General features: G+C 38.6%; 1 protein-coding gene across 1 annotated transcript in view; it reads right to left on the bottom strand.

Moving 5' to 3' along the window:
* Window positions 1-1633: 1633 nt before the first annotated feature.
* sr (stripe) overlaps window positions 1634-24551 on the bottom strand; it is a 55528-nt gene continuing 32610 nt past the window's right edge. Inside the window, exons 4-5 of the mRNA XM_070207690.1 lie at window positions 8120-8776; window positions 1634-5143 (exon numbers count right to left, since the gene is read on the bottom strand). Coding sequence (XP_070063791.1) covers window positions 3003-5143; window positions 8120-8776 — 2798 coding nt within the window. The 3' untranslated portion in view covers window positions 1634-3002. The remainder of the gene's footprint in view (window positions 5144-8119; window positions 8777-24551) is intronic.

The raw sequence follows: 24551 nt of genomic DNA, 5'->3' as shown, positions 1-24551 counted from the left end.
TATATATATATATATATCCTTTTTTGTTTTTTGTAATATATATTGACACAAAATAAAAACTTAGATCTAGGTATATATGTATCGTATAAGAATCGTTGATAGAAAAAACTGATACAGCTGCAAGTTCAAGTTAGTTGATAAACATATACGTATATGCTGAAGGGGGGCCTATTCTATAGAAATAGATAGAACTAAATACGCTCCTAAAACTCTGCTTAGAAATGCTTAAGATTAATACAGGGACAGTCTTCGAAATTAGAGATGAGAATTGAGAGATCTTATTTGTTAGTCTTGAAATTTAATCGTAATCGTAGTTTTGCCTAATGTGCACATTTAAAACATGGAAAAAACATTAATACTGGAATTAAGCTGACTTGAATATGATGACACACATAATAAAAAACAACTGCAATATAACACCAATAAAAATCTGCAAGTTTTCTTATTTGTATTTCATTTTCTTCTTCTGTTTTTGAGCATTTTTAACTAATTTTATAAATTTTGTAATACTCTCTCGTTTAGCTACAAATAATTTTTAGCTAGCTAAGAATGCATCAATAAATACATTTATCCAAATGTTTCAATTCTGAATTTTACACAATCTAAATATGTATATGTATAATTGTTTAAATGTATGGAAGAAAAACTGTCCATAAGCAACATCAATAAATAATTTGTTAATGTATTGTATGTACATGCTAAGCTTGAATACATACATTCATATGTGGAACATCATTTCTTTTTTTTTACCTAGCACTTTTCTTTTTATTTATTTAATACACAAGAATTAAGTATTTTGACATTGAACCATGCATTGAATAAACAATATAAATCACAACGTTGTTAATTTAAAATTCAATTAGTATATATTTTAATTAAATATTTTTCATTATATTTATATTCTTTTGTAGTGTGGCAAACATTTTTGATTCATTTTCAGCTTGTTTTTAAAAATGTTTCAGCTTATGTTACATTTTTCTTGTATTTGTATTTTTTGATGGCACATAAGTTTCACACATTCGAATTTAAATTTTTCATGTATATTTTTGAAAGGCTCTTTGCGACCTGTTTTGGTTTTCCCATCAGTTTGTACATTTACGACGTTAAATATAATTATATATACATATATATAATTAATTTCCTTGAATTTGCATGCTGTTGAATACGTAATATCCAAAGCCATTTCCTTATAGAAATATATAGATCGGAATATGCATTTGTGCAACTTTCTAATCTTAAGTTTAGTTTTGTGTATCATACCAGCGGCTATGCAAAATATGCGCGTATCATTTAGGCATATTTTACTGTACTTCTAAAAATCAAATTTGCAGCTTAAACCATTCGTTCCATTTCGTTAATCAGCTATCGTTGCTTAAGTGGCACAAAAGTTCCATGTAACTAGTATCTAACTTTATTTAGTATATAGTTTAGTTTCTTATGGCTAGAAGATGGGCTCACTCGAGTAAGCTGCTCATATAAGTATGTGTGGGGTGTGCTGTTCCTGACTGAAAATGAAAAGAGAGTGTGGCAATGGGAATAAAAATAAAAAAAAAAACGTAAATATGTTTTGTAAATTATATTTTGTTGATTTTATAAAATTGTTATATATTTTCGAAAATAAAATAAGCTAATTATAAAAAAGGTTTCAACTTAAAACTAAAGCAATTTAAAACTAACAACTAATAAAATATATATTATATATATTCTTATTTGTTTGTGATATACAGAAACTTAATTTAAATGATTTTTATTTATTTATTTATTTGTTTTGGAAATTAAATTTAGATTTTTGTTGCCTTTGATTTCGAATCAATTAAGGAAGTACAAGGGGCATTTTCAACACGTCATTCACATTGTAATTATATTTTTTAATTATAATTAATAATTATAATTTGTTGCACAAGCTTTAATTCCTTTACCTAACACACGTTCAACTTAAGTTCTTAAGTTCTGTAACTTATGACATGCACAAAAATGGCTGCTTTTATTTCTTATGCTTATACAAAAATGATATGCTAAAGTTAATTTTAATTTTCTTTATCTTTTTCAATGTGTGTCTGGGTGTGTTTCAGTGTCTGTGTGTGTTAAACCTAACCACTAAGATGCTAAATAAGTTAATAATAGACTTTAAAATGCTTAACTGCAATAAATTAGTTTCTTGTGTTAGACTTATATTGTGTTTTCATTTAAATGAACATTAGCTATGCAAAGTTGAAAAAGATTATAATTGTATTAAACATTAACTGGTTTTATTATTTTTGTTTTTAGTTATAGGAAATTAAAATTAATAATTATTACACATGAGATCACAGTATTAGAGACATAAGTTAAATATTTGTAAATATTATTATTTTTTTTTATTTTTCGTTTTCTTTTTCTGTATTTCTTTTAGGTTTATTTTTTTTTTTATTATTATTAGACTTTGTTGGGTTAGTAACTTTGTTTTTTGTTTATTTGTATTTGTTTATGTTTTTTTTTTTTTTTACTTGTGGCTGCTCAGCTTGTTGCGGCTGGAGTTATTTTGATATAGGCTATGTTTCACATATGTCTTGCGTAGATGTTGCTTCTAGCACAACCCAAAATTACGGCTACAATTTTTTAACTATTTAGCTAATTATTTGTGGCGTGAGTTTACTAAACGTTTGTTTATACCCTTTTTTGTTTGTTTAAATTCAGCATCAGCGATTGACTCCTGCATAGATATTAATTGGTAGATATATTGAATTTTTATTGTATCTGTTGCAAATTTAAAGGCCTTGGCTAAGCGAATCCTGAGTGCACAGGAGCAGCTCGCTCGAGTCCGGACTGACCAGCACATAGTTGAACTGCCGCGGGCTGGTCAGCGGTGAGAGTGTTCCATAATCGGAGGTCAGCGCTAGCTCAAAGGGCAGCGGGCTCGCATCAATGTCCACGGCCAGGTCCAGATTGATGCCCAATTCATCGTAGGCCAATAGCTCTCGCCCACTGCTGGAATCAATCGAAGACGTTGAGTTCGCTGCGGTCTACATGCTGGTCGCACTGGACGTCACGATGGCCAAATCGGCGGCATGCAGCAGATGATGATGCTGATACTGCTGATGTTGGTGTTGCTGATGTTGCTGTTGCTGATGTTGCTGCTGCTGCTGCTGCTGCAATTGCTGTTGCTGTGCGGCAGCTGCTGCTGCTGCAGCGGCGGCGGCCGCGGCTTGTTGCTGCTGCTGTTGCTGTTGCTGATGCTGTTCGCGATTCAGCTTGGACTCCTTCTTGATGCGCTGCTTTAGATGCACCTTGGCATGACGCTTCTTCTCGTCGGAGCGCGCGAACTTCCTGCCGCAGATGTCACAGCTGAAGGGCTTCTCGCCGGTGTGGGTGCGTATGTGGGTGGTCAGGTGATCACTGCGACTGAAGCTGCGCATGCAGATGCGACACTGGAATGGCTTCTGGCCGGTGTGTATGCGTATGTGGCGGGTGAGCTCGTCGGATCGCGAGAAACGCCTGTCGCAGTTCTCCACAGGGCAGGCATAGGGACGCTCGTGCACGGGCGTCTTGCTGGGCCGATTCGGATATTTGCGCGGCTTGACGGGCACCAGCTTGAGCGGCACGCTGCTTTGCTGGTACACCTGCGAAAGTATCTCGTGTCCCTTGCTGGTGGATGGACTGTATTCGGCCAGCTGCACGGCAGCAGCAGCTGCTGCGGCAGCAGCAGCCGAGGCGCTGGAGTAGCCGGTGCCATTTGAGCTGGGCTGCATATCCGGATAGCTCTCCTGCTTGGGTATGAGCACGCCCAGTGCTGCGTTGCTCGAGCTGGCTGAGGATGTTGGCCCAGGCATAACAAGCGTCTGCTGTTGCTGCTGTTGTTGTTGCTGTTGCTGCTGCTGCTGTTGTTGGACAACGGCGGCAGCCGCTGCATAGTCGGCAGGCGTATCCAGCCACTGATATTTGGGCGTGCCCACGGATAGCTGTGAGCGCACGGCATACTGTTGTTGCTGCTGCTGTAGCTGCTCATGGCTGTTCTGCAGGTCGGCGAGGCTGGCAAAGCCGGCGGTTGATACTGTAGCACCACTGTAGGTTGGCGGTGGCTGTTTGAGTAGCAGCGGCGTGCAATCCATGCTGAGGCCCAGAAGCTCGGCATGTTGGGCGGCAGCCACTGCAGCGCGTCCATCATCGTAGGGCGAGGGCGTGGCCGCGGCCGTTTGCTGTTGTTGCTGCTGCTGCTGTTGCACGGCGTAGTGGGCGGGCAGGCTGAACATGGGCGGCTGGAAGAGCGACTTGTCCGGACTGGGCAGGCCCCAGCTGTTGCCCAAGCTATTCGACGGAGGCGACATTTGGCCGGGCAATACGCTCAGCTGTGGGGATGCCAGTTGCTGCTGCTGCTGTTGTTGTTGCTGCTGCTGTTGTTGCTGCTGTAGTTGCTGTGCGGCGCTCATTGTATTGTTGTTAGCGTTGCCTGTCGTGGTGAAAATGGCGCGATATGAGATTTTGCCAGGCAGTTGTTGTTGGTGTTGTTGTTGTTGCTGCTGTAGTGCATGTTGTTGATAGTGTTGCTGTTGTTGCTGCTGTTGTTGTTGTTGTTGCTGTTGTTGGTGTTGTTGTTGCTGCTGTTGGTGTTGCTGATGTTGCTGTTGGTGTTGATGTTGGTGGTGACTGTGATGATGGTGGTGATGATGATGATGGTGTGGTAATTGTTGTGGTTGTTGTTGTTGGTGTAGTATTTGGTGTTGTTGAAGTTGGTATTGTTGTTGGTGTTGTGGCGAGCTCAAGTGCTGCGGCTGTTGTTGGTGGCTGTGTTGACAGTGGCTATTGTTGTTGTTGTGGTGCAGCTGTTGTTGTTGTTGTTGTGTGTTGTTGCTGCTGCTGCCAGCTGCCGAGGTTGTTGTGGCTGCGGGCGAGCCAATGCTTTCTGTGTTGCTGGTATCGCTCGCTGTTTGTTTTGTTGTTGCTGTGGCTGTTGTTGTTGCTGTTGTTGATGTTGTTGTTGTGTGGTGGCTGTTGTTGTTGTGTAGTGGGTACATGTTACAACTATTATTACTTGATTCTTCCTTGACAATGGACAACGCGGGCGGCGTGCTGCGCTCCTCCTTTAATGGGCTGCACGAGGACAACACAGGACTGGCAACGGACACAACTTGAGGCTCCAGCGACAGATCCTCGGATTCAATTGAGCCTGCAATGAGGTGGAAATGGATTGAGAGAACTTTAGTCGTTTTCTAGCAATGCATGATATTATCTGTTAGCTCAGCTTAAAACTTGATAGAGACTGCAGTTTTTCTTTTCTTTTCTTTTTTTTTCATTTTTTTTCTTCTGTATTCTCCCTGCCTCTGCCGATATCAATCACAGTTCGCTTGAACGGCCCTGGCATTGAAGTAAGTGTTATATGGGCTGCTTTTGCAGCTGGGCGCGCTTTGATTTCGCGGAAATCGAACAACACGGGAGGTCGCATCATCGCTCATCGTTGTCGTTGAAGTTGCTGCGGAGTTGCACCAAGTGGTGGCAGCTACTCACGTGAAGCAATTCACGTGCTGAAACACGAGAACAACAAACTCATTAACAGTGTTGAGAAACGTCATTTGATATGACCAAGGGGGATGTATATTGAAAGGCTAAAACATATATTTGTCATAAATTAGATTTATAGACGTATATAACAAATTAAAGTTTCAGGGCAAGTAAATGCTGTTAAAGCTCACTATATACATAAGCTTTAGCCAGCGTGATTGTCTTGTCACGCGACCATCTCTAGCCAGTCAAAAGTGTCGGCCAGAAGACTAATTACGCGGCTACCGCTGGGCTCGCATCCAGGCCCGTTTGGACAGACTTTTGCTGGACTGTTTTTGTTGTATTTTTCTTGCCGGAGCACATCATGATGATCATTGTCGTAGTCATTAATGCCACAGCCGTTGGCTTTGGGTATTGATTGAGTTGCATTGCGCCTAATGTGCTGCGACATCAATCTCGGCAAGGGCTGGGTGAGTGGGGCCAACTGAGCGGGGCATGCGCTTGAATTCACAGAATTTTTACTGCAGCGATATCAGCAGCAGTCAGTGGGGGGGTGGGCAAAGTTTAGGAAGAGGGCTGATTGCCATATATTGTAGGCATAATTAATGCCAGTCGCAAGTAGTTTATTTGGCAAGGGAAACGCAATTGGCCAGCTTTATTTTGGAGACAGCAGACAATGGCATTTTTTCTCTGTTTGTTGCAGCCTGCCACTTGCCATTTGCTACATGCTACATGCCACATGCCACATGGCACATACATAACTCATCCAGTTGGCCATAAGTAATGCCAGTGCCGGCTGCCAAGTTTAGCGATTAAAAGCTGCTTTATCATTGTCCGCCAGCCAACTAGAAAAGAAATACGCGCACCCTCTCAAGCCCAGCCCCCTTGGGCATGCATATTGTTTTAATGTATTTTTATTTTGTTTGATATATATTTTCTTAATATTCCTTCTTTATTTATTTATTTTATTTATTTTTTTTTTCAAATTTTTGCTGACAATTTTTCTGTGCGTGGGCCGAGCGCTTGTCAGGCGACTGCGCCAAATTTATGAGTGACATTTTTTGGCGCGACGCGTCCAATTCTTAGCTATTTCAGCTACTAAATGCATGGCACATGCACATTTATATATTTATGTCTCATTTTATGCATTTTCAATTGGTAAAGAATTGTTTAACAAAATCTGGCCTAGCATTTCGAATTGTTTCTTAGCTTGTGCTCTCTGCAAAAACATGACGCGAGCAATTAAACTCAATTGTTTTTGATAGCGCTCGGAAAATCTAGTATACTTTATTTGCTTTGCCTTAATTCAATTAGAAATGCATGTGTATGTGTGTGTGTGTGTATGTTTTTCTTGTTCTTTTCATTTTGTGCATATGTGATGCCCAGAGCTATATATGTGTATTATATCGTTGATATCGTCTGGACTCTGGCGTCGTATCTGCGCTCGAAACATTGACACTGAACGGAAATGTTTAATACATGTGCCGACAACACATTGTTGTTGTTGCTATTATGCATTATTATTATTCTTGTTGTTGTTTTGTTGATTAATTAAGTGCTTTTTTCATTGTTCAGTCTTAGAAGAATTCACTCTCTTTCTCTCTTGCTCTATTAAGTTCTCTCTCAATTGCAATGCAATTGAATTTATTTGCAATTAATAAAAAGTAATTTTATGACTACGTATTTTAATGAGTCCATATAGAGATATAGCCATTAAATGTCAAAATTTTTATTAATGCGAGGCAAAAAATAAAATTGAAAAAATACACATATACACATGTATATACATATACATATACATATATATGTCAAGCTCTTCAGCGACTCTTAACATGGTCCATAATTAAGAAAAGAAATCACAAAACAAAATTTTTAAATAAAATTGGTACTTGAAATTTGAATGTTTGCCTTTTGATTTTGAACTTGTTTTCTGCGCAGAATGAGTGTTAAAAAAGAGACAAATAAGAGTACAAAGACATAGAGAGAGAGAGAGAGAGAGAGAGAGAGGGAGGGAGCGAGAGCACAAACTAAAGACTGCAGTTGCTGGATAGCTTTCTGGCTCCGGCTGAGGCTGATTTATGCAGCGACTTAAGCCTGACAACGGATTAGTTGCATATTTAGAGTCTGTGGAGTCTTTTTGGAGACTGCAACTGCAGCATGTGGCAGCTGCATCCATTAGCACAGCGCTCAGATAAAGAAACACCAAAAGCAAAATATCGCAGTGTTTCACTTCATACCCTTACGATTAGGCTGTGTCAGCTATGTCAACCTGTTTGTCCTGCATTCATCATAAGAACTGTATTTCCGACCTACGCGAGCATAGTTATAGGGTGCACAAAGTATACATATATATTTTGTACCTATGCGACCTTTGATCAGAACACTGTATGATATGATTGCACATAATATATAATATTTCTGCAATAGCCCATGTTAGCATATATTAGCATATAGCTCATCTGCAGCTTAGCCATATCACATAGATAATTTATTTCGGAAGGCTTAACCTATGCGAACTGGGCTTCCAGCAAAGCTGGTCTGCAAATATGAACTATGTCAATTTAGACTTAAACATATTTGTACGTTTTTAGCTATAGATATATTTAAGTTAGAATGACGCCCACTTGTTAACTGCCGTACTTACCAGTAATTGGCGGCGGTTCTACCACTGTGGATGGCCCAAAGAATGAGGGTATATCGCTGGAGGTGGTTACCGGCGTGTTAAGATCGCCGGGCAAGGCCTCAATCAGCTGCTTGGCCTCAACGGCGACGCCGTGCTCTGTGGCCGTTACGGGACTCTGTTGGCTGGTGTTAAGCAGGCTGAGATGTGAGGCCGAGCTGCGTCCGCTGCTGGCGGCTGCTGCGCTGCCGGCAATTGGCTGCGCTGCCACGTTGCCTGGACTGCCGCCCTGTGTGGGTGTGGCTGTCTGATTGCGTGCTCGCAGCACCGAGTTGTTGTTGTTGCTATTGTTGTTGTTGTTGCTGTTGTTGTGATTGTGACTGGCCGCTGTCGTGTAGTGTAGCAACGTTTGTCCGCTGTTGCTGGCAACAGTTGAGCTGCTGCTGGCGGCGCCTAAGCCGCTGCCACCGCCAAACTGTGCGGCGCTCAGGTAACTGGCTGCCGAGGGGCTGCTGCTCTGCGCCGTGCTGGTCTTGAACAGGCACGTGTCAAAGCTCAGCACATTGAAGTGGGCCGCAGCGGCCGTTTCGGTGAGCAGGAATGCGTGATGCGTTGGCGCCACCAGGGTTTCAAGCCCTTCCATGATCATGGCCGCTGATGGAGTTCCAGGGGCTACGCCGCCTAAAAAATACAAATGGAGCAAAGTATTTGATTAAAAAATATGTTCAAATAAATAAATTGACAAAAATACAATAAATTTCTATATAATATTTAAAAATTATAAAAATGTTGTAGACTAAAGTTAAAGTTAATTAAGAATTGATATATTCTCAAGATTTATTCTACTCTTTTATTTTTAACGTTTAGCAATAAAATCTTAAGCAAATTAAAAAAAAATGTGTAAGAATTCGCATGTATTTATATATATATCTCATATATAAAGTTAATTATGAGATCGAGATCTTTGGGCTATTGAAAAAAAAAATATATATATATATATATTAAAAAAAAAATATATATATATATATATATATATATATATATATACAATATATATATCTATATTTATATATTTACGCAAGTATTTACATATCTCTGGGCAATTCGAAAAGCGAGAGAGATTACTCTTAGTATTTTATATTGTTTATAAATTAGCTAAAGTATCGTTTAAGAGCGCCTTACAAATCTAACACAATTTTACTGATTGCTCAATTAATTGCAATTTTCACAGCTTCAGCTTAATTAGACACATAAACCGATCGGTTTACATACAACTTGTCGCCTGTTTCAATTCGTTATGAACTGTGCGTTTTGGCGCACATAAAAACAAAATGAAAATAAAAAATAAAAATAAAAAACGCAATATTAGAGTCTGGCGCAGCGGGTGGTGTCGACACCGAAAATCGTGCGACTATAAATTTCAGGTCGATTTTTAGCCACAATTTTAATTGATTTGCCATGACAGCTGTTCAATTGCATAACACGCAGACGTTGACAACAATTTATGAACCACAAAACAATTTAATTTGCCACAAATTGTCGCATCTTGTCGCTGTTGTTGCTGTTGTTGTTAAGGTTGTTCGTTGTTAGACTTTCGTTTTTAGCAGCTGGAACTGCGCCCACGCCACGGCAGCTAAGCAATTAAATTAAAATCGATTAAAAAACGCTTAAGTGGACAGTGAGAAGTAGAACATGTGGCTTTCCCACAGCTGCCCACCTCCGGCAACTGGGTCACAATGCAGCGGGTCAAGTGTTGACCTTACGCAATGGTCAACGCAAAAAAACTAAGCAGCAAATACTTAGTTGCGCAAGCGCAATTAAATGCCGCTCATATGCCATAAACTTGGCTTATAATTTGGCAAACAGCATGGATTTGACTGGCGACACGGACGCCAACAACATTTCCAGCTCCAGCCTGCGCTGGCATCTGAGAGTGAATCTTGTGGCGATTGTGGCGTCATCTTTGAGTGCGTCGCAGCTCGACTTGACCGCGTTGATTTGCATTACAAGTGCACTCGTGTTGACAGGCAGCTATGCGCCAAAATAACTACCGTGCCCGCCGCGAAGCCGACAGACAGTTGCCACCAATTGCTAACCCAAATGCCGGGGCTGCCTCTCGTCTCCAGCTGGTTGGAGCTCTTTTGGCACTTTTGCTTTTTTATTTACATTTGATTTCACGCATAATTTCCGTGGCAAAGTGCACTCGAGACGAGACGAGACAAGCAGCGAGCGAGCGAAGCAGTGAAATTACATTGAAGATACGCACACATACACAAAGCTATAGATACAGCTACAGCTACAGCCACAGCCACAGCCAGAGCTACAGATACAGATACAGATACATCTACAGCTACAATGGAAGCGCGTGCTGTGTTTTTTTTTTGCTGCTGCTGTGACTGCCTTTTGTTGTTGTAGCTGTTGTTGTTTCATTCATTCATAAAATTATGCGCCGCAGTCAATAATTTTTACAGTCGATCAAAGATTTGTATCTGAATACGAGTGCCACATGAATCATTCACATCTCGAACGGTGTTTGTTTTTATTTTATTTTTATTTTTTCGCTTTGCGGGGCATCAGCTCAACTGAACTGAGTCGAACTGGTCCGTCGGCTGCCTTCTCAATCTGGGCTCTGATCTTGGCCAGCTACGGCATCAGCTTCTTCTTGTGCGCTTAATAACTTGGCTAACAATTGACACTCCCTTCAAAAATATAAAAAAAAAAAAGCGAAGCGAAGCTGCGAACGTTCAAGTTGTTGTCGCTGTTGTTGTTGCTGCGGTTGTTCGTGCCGCAGACATTTACATTTAAAGCTGGCCTACTACAGTCCATCTTGGCCAAGTGCTGCTTGCTAGGAAAAAAGTTAACGTTTTTCTTATATCTCTTGCAAGCCGACTATCCCCACGAATCCCAAGTCCAGTCAGCCCTAGCATTACGCAAAGCTTGAACTAGCATCCAATTGCTTTAGTTAGCCAAATAATGAAAATTTAAATGTGTTTAGACTGAAATCTACAGAAAATAATAATAAAAATAATAATTCATATAGTGTCTACTGTTATCAAATTTCAAATTAAGATCCAATTGAAAACCGCAGCAAGTAAAACTGTATTCTTTTGGAGAATCTTATTCCTAATGAAGTTCGTCTTAGTTAGTTAATACTGTATAAAACACATATAAAGTTATATGTATAGTAAGTCTTGTATGTCTGTTGCCCGTTTCTTTCACTCTGCATAATTTTGCATAGCATTTTCGTATAGTAGTCGCCGTCTTAGTCGCCTTAGACGGATCGAGTCGCGTTCAAGATTTTTGCCATGAATGAATATTGGCACACAGCTTCGAGCCTCATGAGCTCGATGAGGAAGAAAGAAAGGTACGAGCAACAACAACAACAACAACAACAACAACAACGGCAATGGCAACGGCAACAACAAAAATAAAATAAAAATTGTTATGTTGATATTATTTTAATTAAGTTTTGCCAAACCGGTTGCTGTTGTGTGTCCGACTGGTTCCGCACAGTTTCATTTGGGGTTCTGCTCTTCGAGTGTTAACAATTCGATAGATGGGCGCCAATTTGTTTGGCTTGGCAAGTGGAGCCCGATCTTGGCGCTGACCCACACTCCGAGACAGACAAATTTCAATGCATCTTCGGGTGCGTTGTGTGTGTGTGTGTGCGTGTGTGTGTTTATTGTTGCTTTTAGGTATTTATGAAGACCCCTCATTGAGGATTAAGTTACGACCTTATCGACTTGGCTACTTAGCGGCTCCAAAAATAAATGCAATCTGTTGTTTTTGGCTATTATTTTATGTACATAGCATTTATTTTATTGTTGTTATTGTTGTTGTTATATGATGTCTTATGCAATGACAGGCAGCAAGAGATTTGCATAAAGAGCTCTAAGATTTTATATCACACACACATTATAACCTTGGGCAAAAAGCGTCCAAGCTACAGCAAAAGGCCAAACAACAATTAACAGCAACAAGAATTGGTATTTGGCTGTGTTGTTGTTGATGTTGTTGTTGTTGTTGCTGGTTATTAACAGAAAAAGAAATTGGAGAAACGCCTTGAGAGGCGGCGTCATTAGTCAAAATGCAAAAGACGTGCAGTAAAAGTATCTGGCAGCTACATAGATACAAACATGCAACTCGCATGCGACACGGACGCGCCACAGATGCAACAGTGAGGCGCAACAACTCGCTGCCATATCAGAGAGCTGGCAGATGCAGGAGACAAAGACAAAGTCCATCATTCACGCAGCGGGCAGCGGCTCGGACAACTGAACCAGCCAACAAGTTAAGCAGTGCAACAGCAACAGCAACAACAACAACAACAACAACAACAACTGCAACATGGAAAATGTATCTTTTGCCGACGCCGTCTTTGCATGCGTAACACTTTGTCACACTTTTCATGCCAACAGCTTCGACTGAGCATGTTGTTGTTGTTGCCGTTGTTGCTGTTGCTGTTGTGTTTTCCTCATGAGAACAATTAATGAAAATAAAAAGCCGCAGGCACTTCGGCAACAGCTCGAATATATTGCACCCTATACGCAAGTTGCAAATATGTGAAGGGACATTACGTGAGCTAGTTGTAAATTAAACTAAATCAAAATTATAATTAATATGAGAAAATTTATGAAAGTAACTAATTAAATATTTATGTAATTGCAATTAAAAATAAAATATATATGTGCTTTCAAAATAATGCACAGAACATATTGATAAAAAAAATTGGTTAATAAGTTTTTAAATAATGTGTTAAGTTAATTTAAAAAAAAAATTGTACATCATTAAAAAATACAGATTATCTTGTACCCTAAAAGCAACTTGTGAATATGTCAAGGGTCGATGTTTGAGCGAATTGTTAATTAAACTAAATAAGATATAAATTTATAAGAACTTAGGTAAATTAAGTCAAAACTAAAAAATGTAATAACAAATAACTCAAATAAATTTATTATTAATAAAAAAATCTTGATTTTAGAAACTGTTTTTCTTGATAAAGTAGAAAAGTATTGATACTTTATTATATAAAAAAAAAAATCATATCAATTAAAATATTAGAATTAAAACTGCCTAAATAAAATGTTATAAGCCAAAAGCAAACGTGAAGGGTTCAAGCTCGTCTAAAGCCAACCAAACGCTTGGCCTACACACTGCGCTGCTTTACAGGGTATACACACATGTAAAAACAACATTGATGCGTATTTTTATAAGTCTTTAAAATCATTTTAGTGAGCACTTAGTTGATCGTGCGTCGCCGCCGACTTGTTTGGCTTGGCCGCTACCCAATCCCAATCCCAATCCCAATCCCAATCCGAATCCCAGCGACATTGACGAGCAACACACAGCCGCACATCCCACAGTGGCCAATGGAAGCCACTGGCTTTTGTTGGTGTCAAAGTGCCATTTGGCTGGCAGAGTGTTAAGCGACTCTTCGGCGTGCCGTCGGTATTTTGTTTTGATGTCATAATTATTTGGTTAAATACACATAAAAAAAAAAAAAACATCAACAACAAAGAGGCAAAAGCCTGAAAGAAAAATTGTTTGTAAAATGCACAAAATGAAAACTGGGAAAATTGAAAAATTAATTTTTGAGGAGCTCGCCGTTTTTGTTGTTGTTGTTGCTGTCGCTGGACATGGGAGGCTGCGTGTAAATCATTTTGCTAATTGTTTTTCTTTTTATACACACTTTTCTTTTGCCTTTTTTATTTTCGTATTCTTTCGTGTCTGTTAACGCGTCTTGTGCTTTGGGGCCGGATTAGCTGGCCCAACACTTTTAGCAGCTGTCGACGGCAGCGACGGCAGCGGGGCGGGTGGCGGGTGGCGGCCTGCTAAGATGTGCCATTAAATTGTAAACAAAACTTGTTGTTGTGCTCGCGCTATTCAAATTAAGCGCAAAGTGCAATGACAATAATTTAATTACAAAAACTGCTGATGCGTGTGATGATGCACAGATATATACATATCTATATAGCTAGAGAATTGTAGATACACATTCTTGCAATTGCAGCTAGATAGTTGTGGCTGCCTGCCTTTCAGGTGTGATCTCCTCTGCTGGCATTTCTTTGCACCGCTGTCAAATGACGTGCAGAAATTTTTATTATGCGTTAAATGAATTTATGCATTATTCGCATGGTTTAAATCTTACAAAATTGCAATAGTTGCAAAGATCGTATAGTGTATAAGATCAGGAAGAGTGTGAAAAACATATACTGCACTCTGTATAAAGACATGTGTCGAAATCGGAATATTTAGCTATAATTCTGACATATTAACCAAGTCAACAAGTCAGACTCTATTGGTGAAAAGCACTCTAAGTTGCATACAATGGAAATGTGTTGCCAACTTTTACATTAAGCTAAAACCTTATAAAAACTTGTATCAGGTCTCCGAATTGAGTATTTAGAATAAATATCTTATGACAATAACAACATTAAAAGGGTCTGTCTTTGCACAATTATTATTAATTAGTGCCCACTGAGTCAGATTCTTATTTTATTTTATTTAATAATAGTTGCTTTTTGTTATTAAATAGAATAAATGTGTAAAATTTTAAAACTAAAAAAACGGCTTGTGCTCAACTTATTATTTAGCATCTAGACAAACCATAATTGATTTTAAACAAGATTTTCTACTTTGCTTTAGATTTATCGCGCTCTTGATTTCAAGCTGATATTTTAGCCTTTTCTGTATTCTTTTGCTCTTGTGCATAAATAAATCTGAAGTTATAAATTTAAGACGACTGTGAAGCATATAAACTAACCCAGAAGCTTGTATTGAAATATATTTGAAAAAAAAGACAGCACACCTTACTTATTTATTGATTATAAATAAACGAATTTATTGACAAACTAACTAGAAAATGTGTGCAGCAAAAATATGTATTTCAAATATTAAAAGTATATTAAATTATAAACTTGATTTTTTTTTGCACAGATTTGTTTGCCACAATAAAAATCGTTGACTATATCTACTTGAGTCGGATTATAATTAAGTTCTCAACTTAATTCGCTGCCACAGCAGAAATTGACCACACCAAAACTTTTCTCTATACAAAAGTTAAATAAAAAAGTGATAAAAATAATAATTAAGTTCATATATTAAATATGTGGACAAGCGTTTTATTTTATGACTTCCTCTAAACTAAAAAAATCAGTTCAGCAGATAAAATCAACAGATGCTAAGCATATATTTTTAGCTTATAATTATTTGATTTAATTTCTTTGGCATAGACAAAGTATATATTTAACACTAATTAATCACCTGGATCGCAATGGCACGTGCTGAAGAATTCAAAGGTAGTTTTCTCTTTAGTTTAGCGCAATCCTAGGGATTGCTGCCTCACACACACTAACACCCACAAGCACACACACTTGCCACACTCTCTACACTTTACACAGACTGTTCACTGAAATGTTTGCCACTGGCTACGTAAAATCAATATGGGTTTCTACGTCGCCTCTAAGCTAACATCTTTCGGGCTAGAGCCTTAAGGTGTAGCTTCGACTGTAATTGTATTTGTGTATGCTTTTTGCGTACGTCACAGTTTACTGCGCTGCGGCGGGGCACAGAGCTTTTCATTCATTAAATTTGTTGAAGGGAGCACGCAGGGGTTTGAGGTTTTTGCAGCAAAATATCCTTTCACTCTCTTTTCGCTTTTTGCTTTTCGCTTTTCTTGTTTCTTTTTCTTTTGCTTTTATTCAAGCAAGCAAATTGATTTTTGTATTCGTGCACAATTTTCAATGACACTTTTATTAGCACAATATTTGTTTTGGTATATTCTACAGTGATATATATATTATATATATATATATAGATATATATGTATATATCAGTTTGTGTGTAGTTGTGTTTTGTATATGTTGCCGTTTAAATTTATTTTATTAGAATTTTCTTTCAGCTGTTGCTGCTAAGTTTTCAAACCGTCGCGTTTGCTTGTTCGAACACAACTGAGGCACGAGATGCGCCCTCTTTCAGTTTTTATGAATGAAACTCAACATTGGCATAGCGGCGCACACGTACAGCTAGCAGCGAAAGAGAAAGAGAGAGAGAGAGAGAGCAAGAGGGAGAGCGAGAGCGCAAGAGGGACGCATACATAGCCAGAGACATTGCCCCTACTTGGCAGCAGCTGGCACGCGCCCCAAAGCTAAGCGGCAGCAAATTCGATATCGAATCGAAAGCGTGTTGAGAGCACTGAGCGCCAGCGTGGGGAATTCGCACGTAACAGCACACACACGCACACACACATACGAACAGTTGCACACTCGCTAGCAGCCGGTCGGCTGGCGTATCCAATCGTATGGCTCGTTGCCTCCCTACGGTTGCAGCCATTTTCACGGCGCACGCGCAGAGCAGCCAATCAACAGTTTGCCAGGCCCGTTTGTCAGTCACGCTTTGCATGTATGTGTATGTCTGTGTAATTGAGTGAGGTGAGGTGAGTTTTCTTTAGCGATCTCTCTCAGCAACGCTCTCTCATCAAAGGGGGCTTTGAGGCAAAAATAAGACAACAGGTACCCCAATCGACGTTTTCTCTGTGTTTGTACGTGTGCGTGTGTGTGTGTGATTGTGCTTGTGTGTGTAGTGTTATGATTTCCCAAAATACGTCATCAACGCTCTACGTAAACACAACGAAGGAGCCACCGCCAAAAAAAATTTAAACAAATGATTCACTTGACCATTTATGGAAAGTCTGCTGCGAGCTGCCGGATTTGTTTAGATCGTATCCGAGGAGTATTTTTAAATTTTTAGTTGGGTGGCTGGGTCAAGGAAAACGTAGCCGGAAATTGAGGTATTTGCGCTTGGTTGGGTCAAGGAAGTACAAAGTAAAGAACGGGGCGTGTTGTGTTTGTGCTGAATCAATATGGTCAACATAGAAAGCCTAGTTGGATTTTATGCAGAATTCGACAATGCATAACTGACTATTATATATATATTATCTATTAGTTGGGATTCTCTTTGGAAATTGCGTTTCATGAAAGTTTCAATCATAAGCCAGAAGTTGAAAAGTCTTGGTTAGCTTATACAAAACTTACCTTGCCTTAACAAAGCATCATATCAATTTTTTTTCGATTTCACGAACTTTCTTTAAATTCAAAGAGAATTTTGTTATTAAAAGTATTTAAAGATTTTAAAGAACCCTGAGCTATTCGTACATTGAGATAGTTTTAAGCTGCGTTGTCAAGGTAAATTTTCAATATAAAATTATTCAAGTTTAATCTTCATTTTCAAATTGTTGTATTCCCTGTCGCTCACTCAGTGCTGAATGTAAACAGTTCCGCGTTTTCATTTTATTTATGCATCATGACAGCGCTTGTCAAATTTCCATGCCGCATAAAACATTTCCATGCCCCCTTCTTGGCATATTTGCCAAATATTTCAGCTCGCACATTTTTGCCTCGGCGGCGACAGTAAACGAAAACAGTTTTCATGTGCTAAGGACAAGGTTGCAGCACATCACAACAAAGGAACGAAGCGCATTCCGCATTGTTGCAAAAACGAAACATAAACAAAATGCCACATAAACAAAATAGCAACAAAAGAAACCAAAACAAACATTTAGCGCGAAATTATTGAAAGGCTGCCAGCGAGCAAAAAGCTCAACCGAAATGTGAAATTTCAAATGTAATTTATTTACAAGTTGCTTTTGAGCATTATGAGCCCGCAAAGTGCAATTGGGAGTGTACATCGAGCTGACCGTGACCCAGCCAGCCAACCAGCCAACCAGTCAGCTAGCCGGCCGGCCCGCCGGCTAATCTGAACCATAACACAACCCAGAAACGGTCGTAGCTGAGCAGCACGCCATGACCTAAAAATAAACGCTATACAATTGGCAACTTTTGACGTCGGCAAAGTTTTCCTAACAGACGGCGCGGAATTACGTGCCGTTATCTGGTAGATACATCTATACATACAATTGGCACAGATACAGATACAGATGCAAATACAGATACGGCGATATATGCTAAAAATAGAACTTTGCCTCATTTGTTAAAGTTTGGGCCAACATACACACACAAGCGCGCGCGCGAAAAATGCAAAACAAAGCCAAAGCACAACGTCAAGGACTATTTTTAAAAGCCTTCACATGATGTGCACATTACGTGTAATTGTTTATTTGGGCTACCAACGGAAAGGTGTGTGCCACAAGGGGTTGGCGGGGGCGCCACAGCGCAGGGCAGCACCTGCCACCTGTAGACATCAATGCGCGCTCTGCCAGTCTGTTTGTCTCTCTGTCTGTCTCTCTGTCTGTTTGTGCTTGTGTGTGTGTGTGTGTGTGTGTGTGTGTGTGTGTGTGTGTCTAGTGAAAATGAAAACTCATTACGCCAGTGGACCAAAAATAACGTATCCATTCAGACAGAACATTTTTATGACGTCGTCGCCTTCAACTTGGCCATAAATAGATGCTGCAATCTATCAGCTACTGCTTGGCCATAAACAACTGCAAAACAATTCAAGCTGCAAGTGCCTCATTTATCGGTGTTATAGCTTTCAGAGTTTTCCGGGCCCAGCCCCTCGCGCACAAAACACCCACGACTATTTATTTGAGATTCGCGCGAACGCGAGCGCCCCCTTAAACTGAAAATAAATACAAGTAAAGAATGTTTAACTTGCAAGTGTTTGGCTAGCAGATACCCTGTTAATCTAATTTATTGTGAACCGTAATCTCTTGCAACTGCCTTTTTTAGTTTCTAGATTTGCTAGAACCACTTGAGAATTATAAGCATTTATAAGCAGACAAAACTAGTAAAATCAAGGGCTACTTTTGTATTCGCTTTGTGCATTCAAAAATAGATTGCGTAATTCAAAAACCAATTTGTTTGAACCTTAAGGTTTGGTTAATGCAGAAGGTTTCAGAGTTCTATAAGCCCGTTTTTAAGTATCAATCAGGCTTTCGCATTCATATATTTTTATTGACAAGATAAATTCTGCAGATGTTCCATATCATACTCTAGTTTTTTTCGCCATATTGTAACTGCAGGGTATTAAAAAACTCAACGTCGCGACGTTGAGAGCCGCGTATAAAATGATTTTTGGTTGATGACTGACTTGTCAATTTGCGTACCAATTGCTGATGTAAAGCCAAAGATGGACATGACTGAGCTGTGCGCACAGGCAAATCAAATGGGAGCCAAGTCCGAGATTGAGACTGTGGCTGGGGCTGGGGCTGAGGCTATTGGCTGCACCTCTTCCTCAATTGGCAGCGCACCCAGCGCACTAATAAACATTCATAAATTTGCTAACACTCATTTATGCCCCTCTAGTTGTTGCTGTTGTTGTCGCATTAGCAAACTAATTGAAGTTTGCCATGGCAGACAACAAAAGTACACATTAATATAAGTGCAAAGCACAGCACTACGCAATTCAATAGAAATTCGTAAGACTTTGATAAGGTTTAGCCATTCGACAAGTGCTGCTGCACTCACTTGATTGTTTATAAATAAACTTGAATTGGCGTGAAATACGCAGAAATAGCAGAGGGCGTATCCTATAAATAGCATTTGCTAAATATATTTTACATGGCTGCAGTGTGTGAAAGTGTGTTATATCTCGGAAGAAATATTGATGCATATTAATGGGGAATGTAGAAACTATATATTAATAGTTTTATTCATTTTTATCCATTTTATACAACAGATACCAGTTCGGTGCCTCTGGCGCCCAACGTGCACTTACTAACAATAAACATCTATAAGGCTGATTTTAAATAACTATATTTCGAAATATGTAAGAAAACCAAAAAGATGAAAGATAAAATAAATTATTTTATAAATTGAGGTTAGTGGAAGAAGAATATACATCAAATATAAGTAAATTGTAATATATTACTTTAGAAAAATATGATCCGTGTATTTTATCTATTTTATTTATAAAAGTTTGAAATGAATTTTATGATTGCTTGAATTGGATATAATGCAACTAAATTAATATAATGACATTGAAGTTATTTTGATGGCGCTCAACGTGAAACTTTTCTTTGGAATGATAACAAATTTTGAATTACTTTTGTAAAACTAAATGTAAGAAACACGTATAAATCGTATTTATAGGACATACATATCATTTATTTTTTGCTGGCGCCCAACATGTTTTCAACAAGCATAAATGAGGAATACAGTACTGTAGATAACGAAGAGAGATAATGTTAAGGCCCATCGACCTGGTATTGTGACACACAAATCAAACAGCGTAATTAGTGAATGCACAATCTGCTCACACTTGTGTTTCTAATCATATGTGCAGCATTGTGCGCGCATCTAGTCAAATGTGTGTATATATATATATATATCTGCCCATATGCCAATTGTGTGTGTGTCGTGTGGGCTTTCTATGTCGTGTTATCTCTCGTCGAGAACTTTGCTGAGTTGTTGTTGTTGTTGCTGCTGCTGCTGTTGCTGCTGTTGCTTGTGCGTGGGTCAGTGGGGAGACGGCGTCGACGTTCGCCTTTGGATGTTGTTGATGAGGCAGAGGCGTTAGATAGTCACAAGTCGCAAGTCGCAAGTCGCAAGTTGCATGACACATGGCACGCGCCTCAAAATCAAACAAAATAAATACAAATAAAACAAGCAAACATTCAAATAGACAGAGAGAGGTAGACACAGCGAACACCAATGCCAAACTGTGCTGCTCCCCGCTGCAGCGCACCTTCCGCCTCACCACGACACTTAAACACATTCACGTTTTCTACAGATACCCCAACAAGGTCCGCATTGCCATAAATGGTGGCCAGGCTGAGACTCTTGTTAGGGCAGCGAGTCTCGAGCGTGCGACGTGTAGGCCGCAATTAAAAGCGTATTGACTGTCGCATACCTTAGCTTCGATTGCATTGCCAATGCGCTATCTCGCTCGCACAATTTTAAATCTATGAGATACTTTTGCGTGCTGCCACTTGTTATTATTGGTTGAGTCTGCCCTCTCGACAATTGTTTTGTTGCTAGCCCGCTGCCAATAGGCGCTTTGTAGATGCCCCGCTTCCCCCGGGACCGGACTACTGGCCCCCTTTAATCGCCATGCTTATTTGATTGTTAAGCATTTTATTTGCCAGATGCCAGCTGCGCATTACGCAAGTCAACTTCAAATTGGAGAGGCTATATGGGCTATATAGCCATAAGCCAATGCTATAAGGCTATAAGCCATTGGCCAGTGGGCGTTGTCATTCAGCGAGTTGTCGAGCCACTCCATCGAGGTGTGAATACATTTATGTATACTCAAATACACCTAGGCATTTGTATATATATATATATATACATATATTTAAAAGACACATATTATATTCTTTAGCTGTGGCGACCGTTTCTATAATGCTTAAATTTCATATTTAAAGTCTTTCGAAATATATATGTACATGTATCTATGCACAGTTTTGCATTTTTATGCACTCGTTCTTGTGTAAAATTCATATAAATATAAAATGTTGTGTTAAACTTATATATATTATAATATATATGGATAATTTATGAGCATCATAATATGTTTTATGGGCTTGGCATGTTGCCGTAAATTGCTCCAGTCATCAGAAAATAGAACAGCAGCAACAACTCAAACACAAATTAACAATTTGAACAGTCAAATTAAAGGAAAATTTCCATTGGTCGAATTGGGCCAGCGCAATAAATTACAAAAGGTGAGAATTTTCTGAAATCTTTTGTTATATTTATAAAAATGTTTGCATAGAAATAAAATAAAAGTTTTATAATATATAATATACCAATAAATTTGTGATATTTAACTAAATTGTGGCTGATAATAAAATATTAACCAAAATATATATAAGAATAAACGATCAGTTAAGGATATATTCGGCACACTGGTGATTAAATGCCCTTGCAGGCATTTGCCGTACGGTTTTACAGATGCATGAGAAAAGTGAAGCTCGTTAATGCTGAGTTTTATGAAAATATCTTGGAAAACAAAATATTTTGAGATACAAGAATCCACTTTTCGACCGATCGTTTTTATGACAGCTAAATGATATAGTGGTCCATATATGTAGAGAATATGTCGATAAATAATAAGATAATAATATGTTATTTTATTCTAACAAAATGTTATTTAATTATTTATTAATGATCGACAACACGAATGTCAACCTGACTATTTAGTGCACAATAATAGAAGATTTCAAAGCTAAAAGCCTACACGGAATACAAATTTGGCGAATTCGTATTTAAAACTCTCGGAGCCTTACCCTTTCCCCTCGACTCAATTTCCTTTGCGAATGCGGATGGCTAATTTTGGAAATATCTGTGTGTTATCATAGCTTTTGGTTTTGAAATCTTTTTACCTTCTTGATGGTTGTAAGCCTAAAATACATATACAACAATACATAATAGTAACAATTTCTAGTTACTCAAAAAAGGAAGATACCATTTTTTTTAAAGATCAACCACTTTTCGACTTTTATTATTTATTATTAATGGCTCAAAGAAAGACGAAAGTTGGGTGTTTATGAAGATCAAATGTACATTTCATTAATTCGGTTTTCTTTTCTTTATCTTAGCTCTGAGCATAATTCGCAAAGTATTTTAATAACAGTTCTGAATTTAGTTGCCCATAAGTGGAATTTAAATCTGATAAAATTTAAAGAATAATACATATAAGTTTATTATATTTATATTTTTTGCTTATTTAAATAGTTTCTTTTGGTCTGTCAATTCGAAAGCTGAGCCAATCTGTCTGCCAGAGTATTTATCGCCTCCCACTGGCAGGCAGCTGTTGTTTGTTGACTCTTTGTCTAATTGTGAATTGTGATTATTTTTGGCATAAAAACATGAATATTCATAAATAATGTATGAGCATGCCAAAATAGGCATAAGCCGTTCGGCACTCGGCACTCGGCGCTAAAGTGAAAGTGGGTCAACAAATTGCGCCAAAAATGTCCGGCATGAAAATTGTTGATGAGTGCACCGATTTCTTTGAACTGCCCCCTTGAGTAATGTATGTTAGGTCTCTAACTATCACAGACCCTCGTCTCTCGTATGTGTTGCAATTGTGAGGCCATGGCAATCTTCTAAATATAAAACGCGTGCCTCATTCCACTAAATTTAAATAAATTTTAATGAACATGTTTAGCCAAAAAACACACAACAAAAATTCATAATTATCTTGTTGTTCTTTTTTTCTTTAATATTTTTGCATACGTACACGAAAAAAAGGCAAGTAGCGATGGTGTGAACAAAAAACAAACGAGAAAGTCTAAATGTGGATACTGAATTTTAAATACCCTTACTAAAAAATATATAGTATTGTTGCTTCGATTAGTTGATCTAATCGTTCAGGCTGTCAAACGGGAAAGATAAATCAACGAAATCGTAATGTCTTATAGAATACATTATAATATTTTATGCTGGGTGGTAACTTAAAAATAAAAATACTTTAAATAAATATATGTGAAAAGTTCAAGGCATAAATAACTCGTATTCATTGAGGTAGATCAAATCATTTCTAACACTTGCAAAGTTACATATATAACAATATAATTTCCGATCTTCTCTTGTCGTTGTCATCAAATATATCATCAAATATCTATATACGTAATCAGATACTTTGCTTAGAAAGGCGCTACCCATTGCATGCTAAAGTCATGCTACACTGGCAGAGGTGTAATACCCTATCAAAATAATACAGACTGCCAATCAGCTGGTCAATGTATTTTTGAGAGCGTGTGCCACAGCGTAGAACCTGGCAAGCATCTGAGGGCGGGCATCATGCCTAAATTGGAATTACGCTGAACCACGCTCCCCCTTGTACTAAGGCTCCTCGCTCACTCTCTCTCTCTCTCTCCCTCTCTCACTTGCTCTGCCCAGGCATGATGCATGTAAACAATTGCCTGACTATCTGTATAGATCCATCTGTTTATAGTTCGGGCTGATATGACGTGAAAGGCGCCGCGTGCAAGTAGAAAAATAATTACAAATAGAATTTCGCACGTCAAGTTCATAAATTCTGGGGGCGCTTAATCAGCTCGACTCGCTTTTAGATGCTCACGTACATGTGAACAGATGAATGGACAGATGGAGGTGTGCTGATTGTGCCGATCTAATTATAGTTATGTGTTCTATTTGGGCATCGTCTTGCGCGTCGGTCAAGGTAATTTCAGGAAATCCTAATGACGTTCAACGTTCACTAAAAATAGCTGATGCCAATGATTGGCAAATGATTTTGTGTGCATTTGTGCACGAACTATAATGACAACACTTTTGTAGCCAAATGAAAATGCATTTCGTTTTCTTAGTTTTATATTTAATTTAATTCGTTCTGTGAATTTCTCGATTTTCTGGGATGCTTTGGATTCCACTTTAATGACTTTATTTACGAGCCGCACACAGAAATGTGTAGATATTTATATGACAACGATGGCCACAAAAAGTTAATCCCACTAAATGCCGTTTATAGTTTATAGCACAAAAATGTTGTCGTCTCTGTGCGCAAAATAGTTGATTTCATTTGAATACCCTGG

This window comes from Drosophila virilis, chromosome 2 (assembly GCF_030788295.1).
Source record: "Drosophila virilis strain 15010-1051.87 chromosome 2, Dvir_AGI_RSII-ME, whole genome shotgun sequence".
NCBI classification, from domain to species: Eukaryota; Metazoa; Arthropoda; class Insecta; order Diptera; family Drosophilidae; genus Drosophila; species Drosophila virilis.
This window is presented reverse-complemented; position numbering and strand designations above follow the sequence as displayed.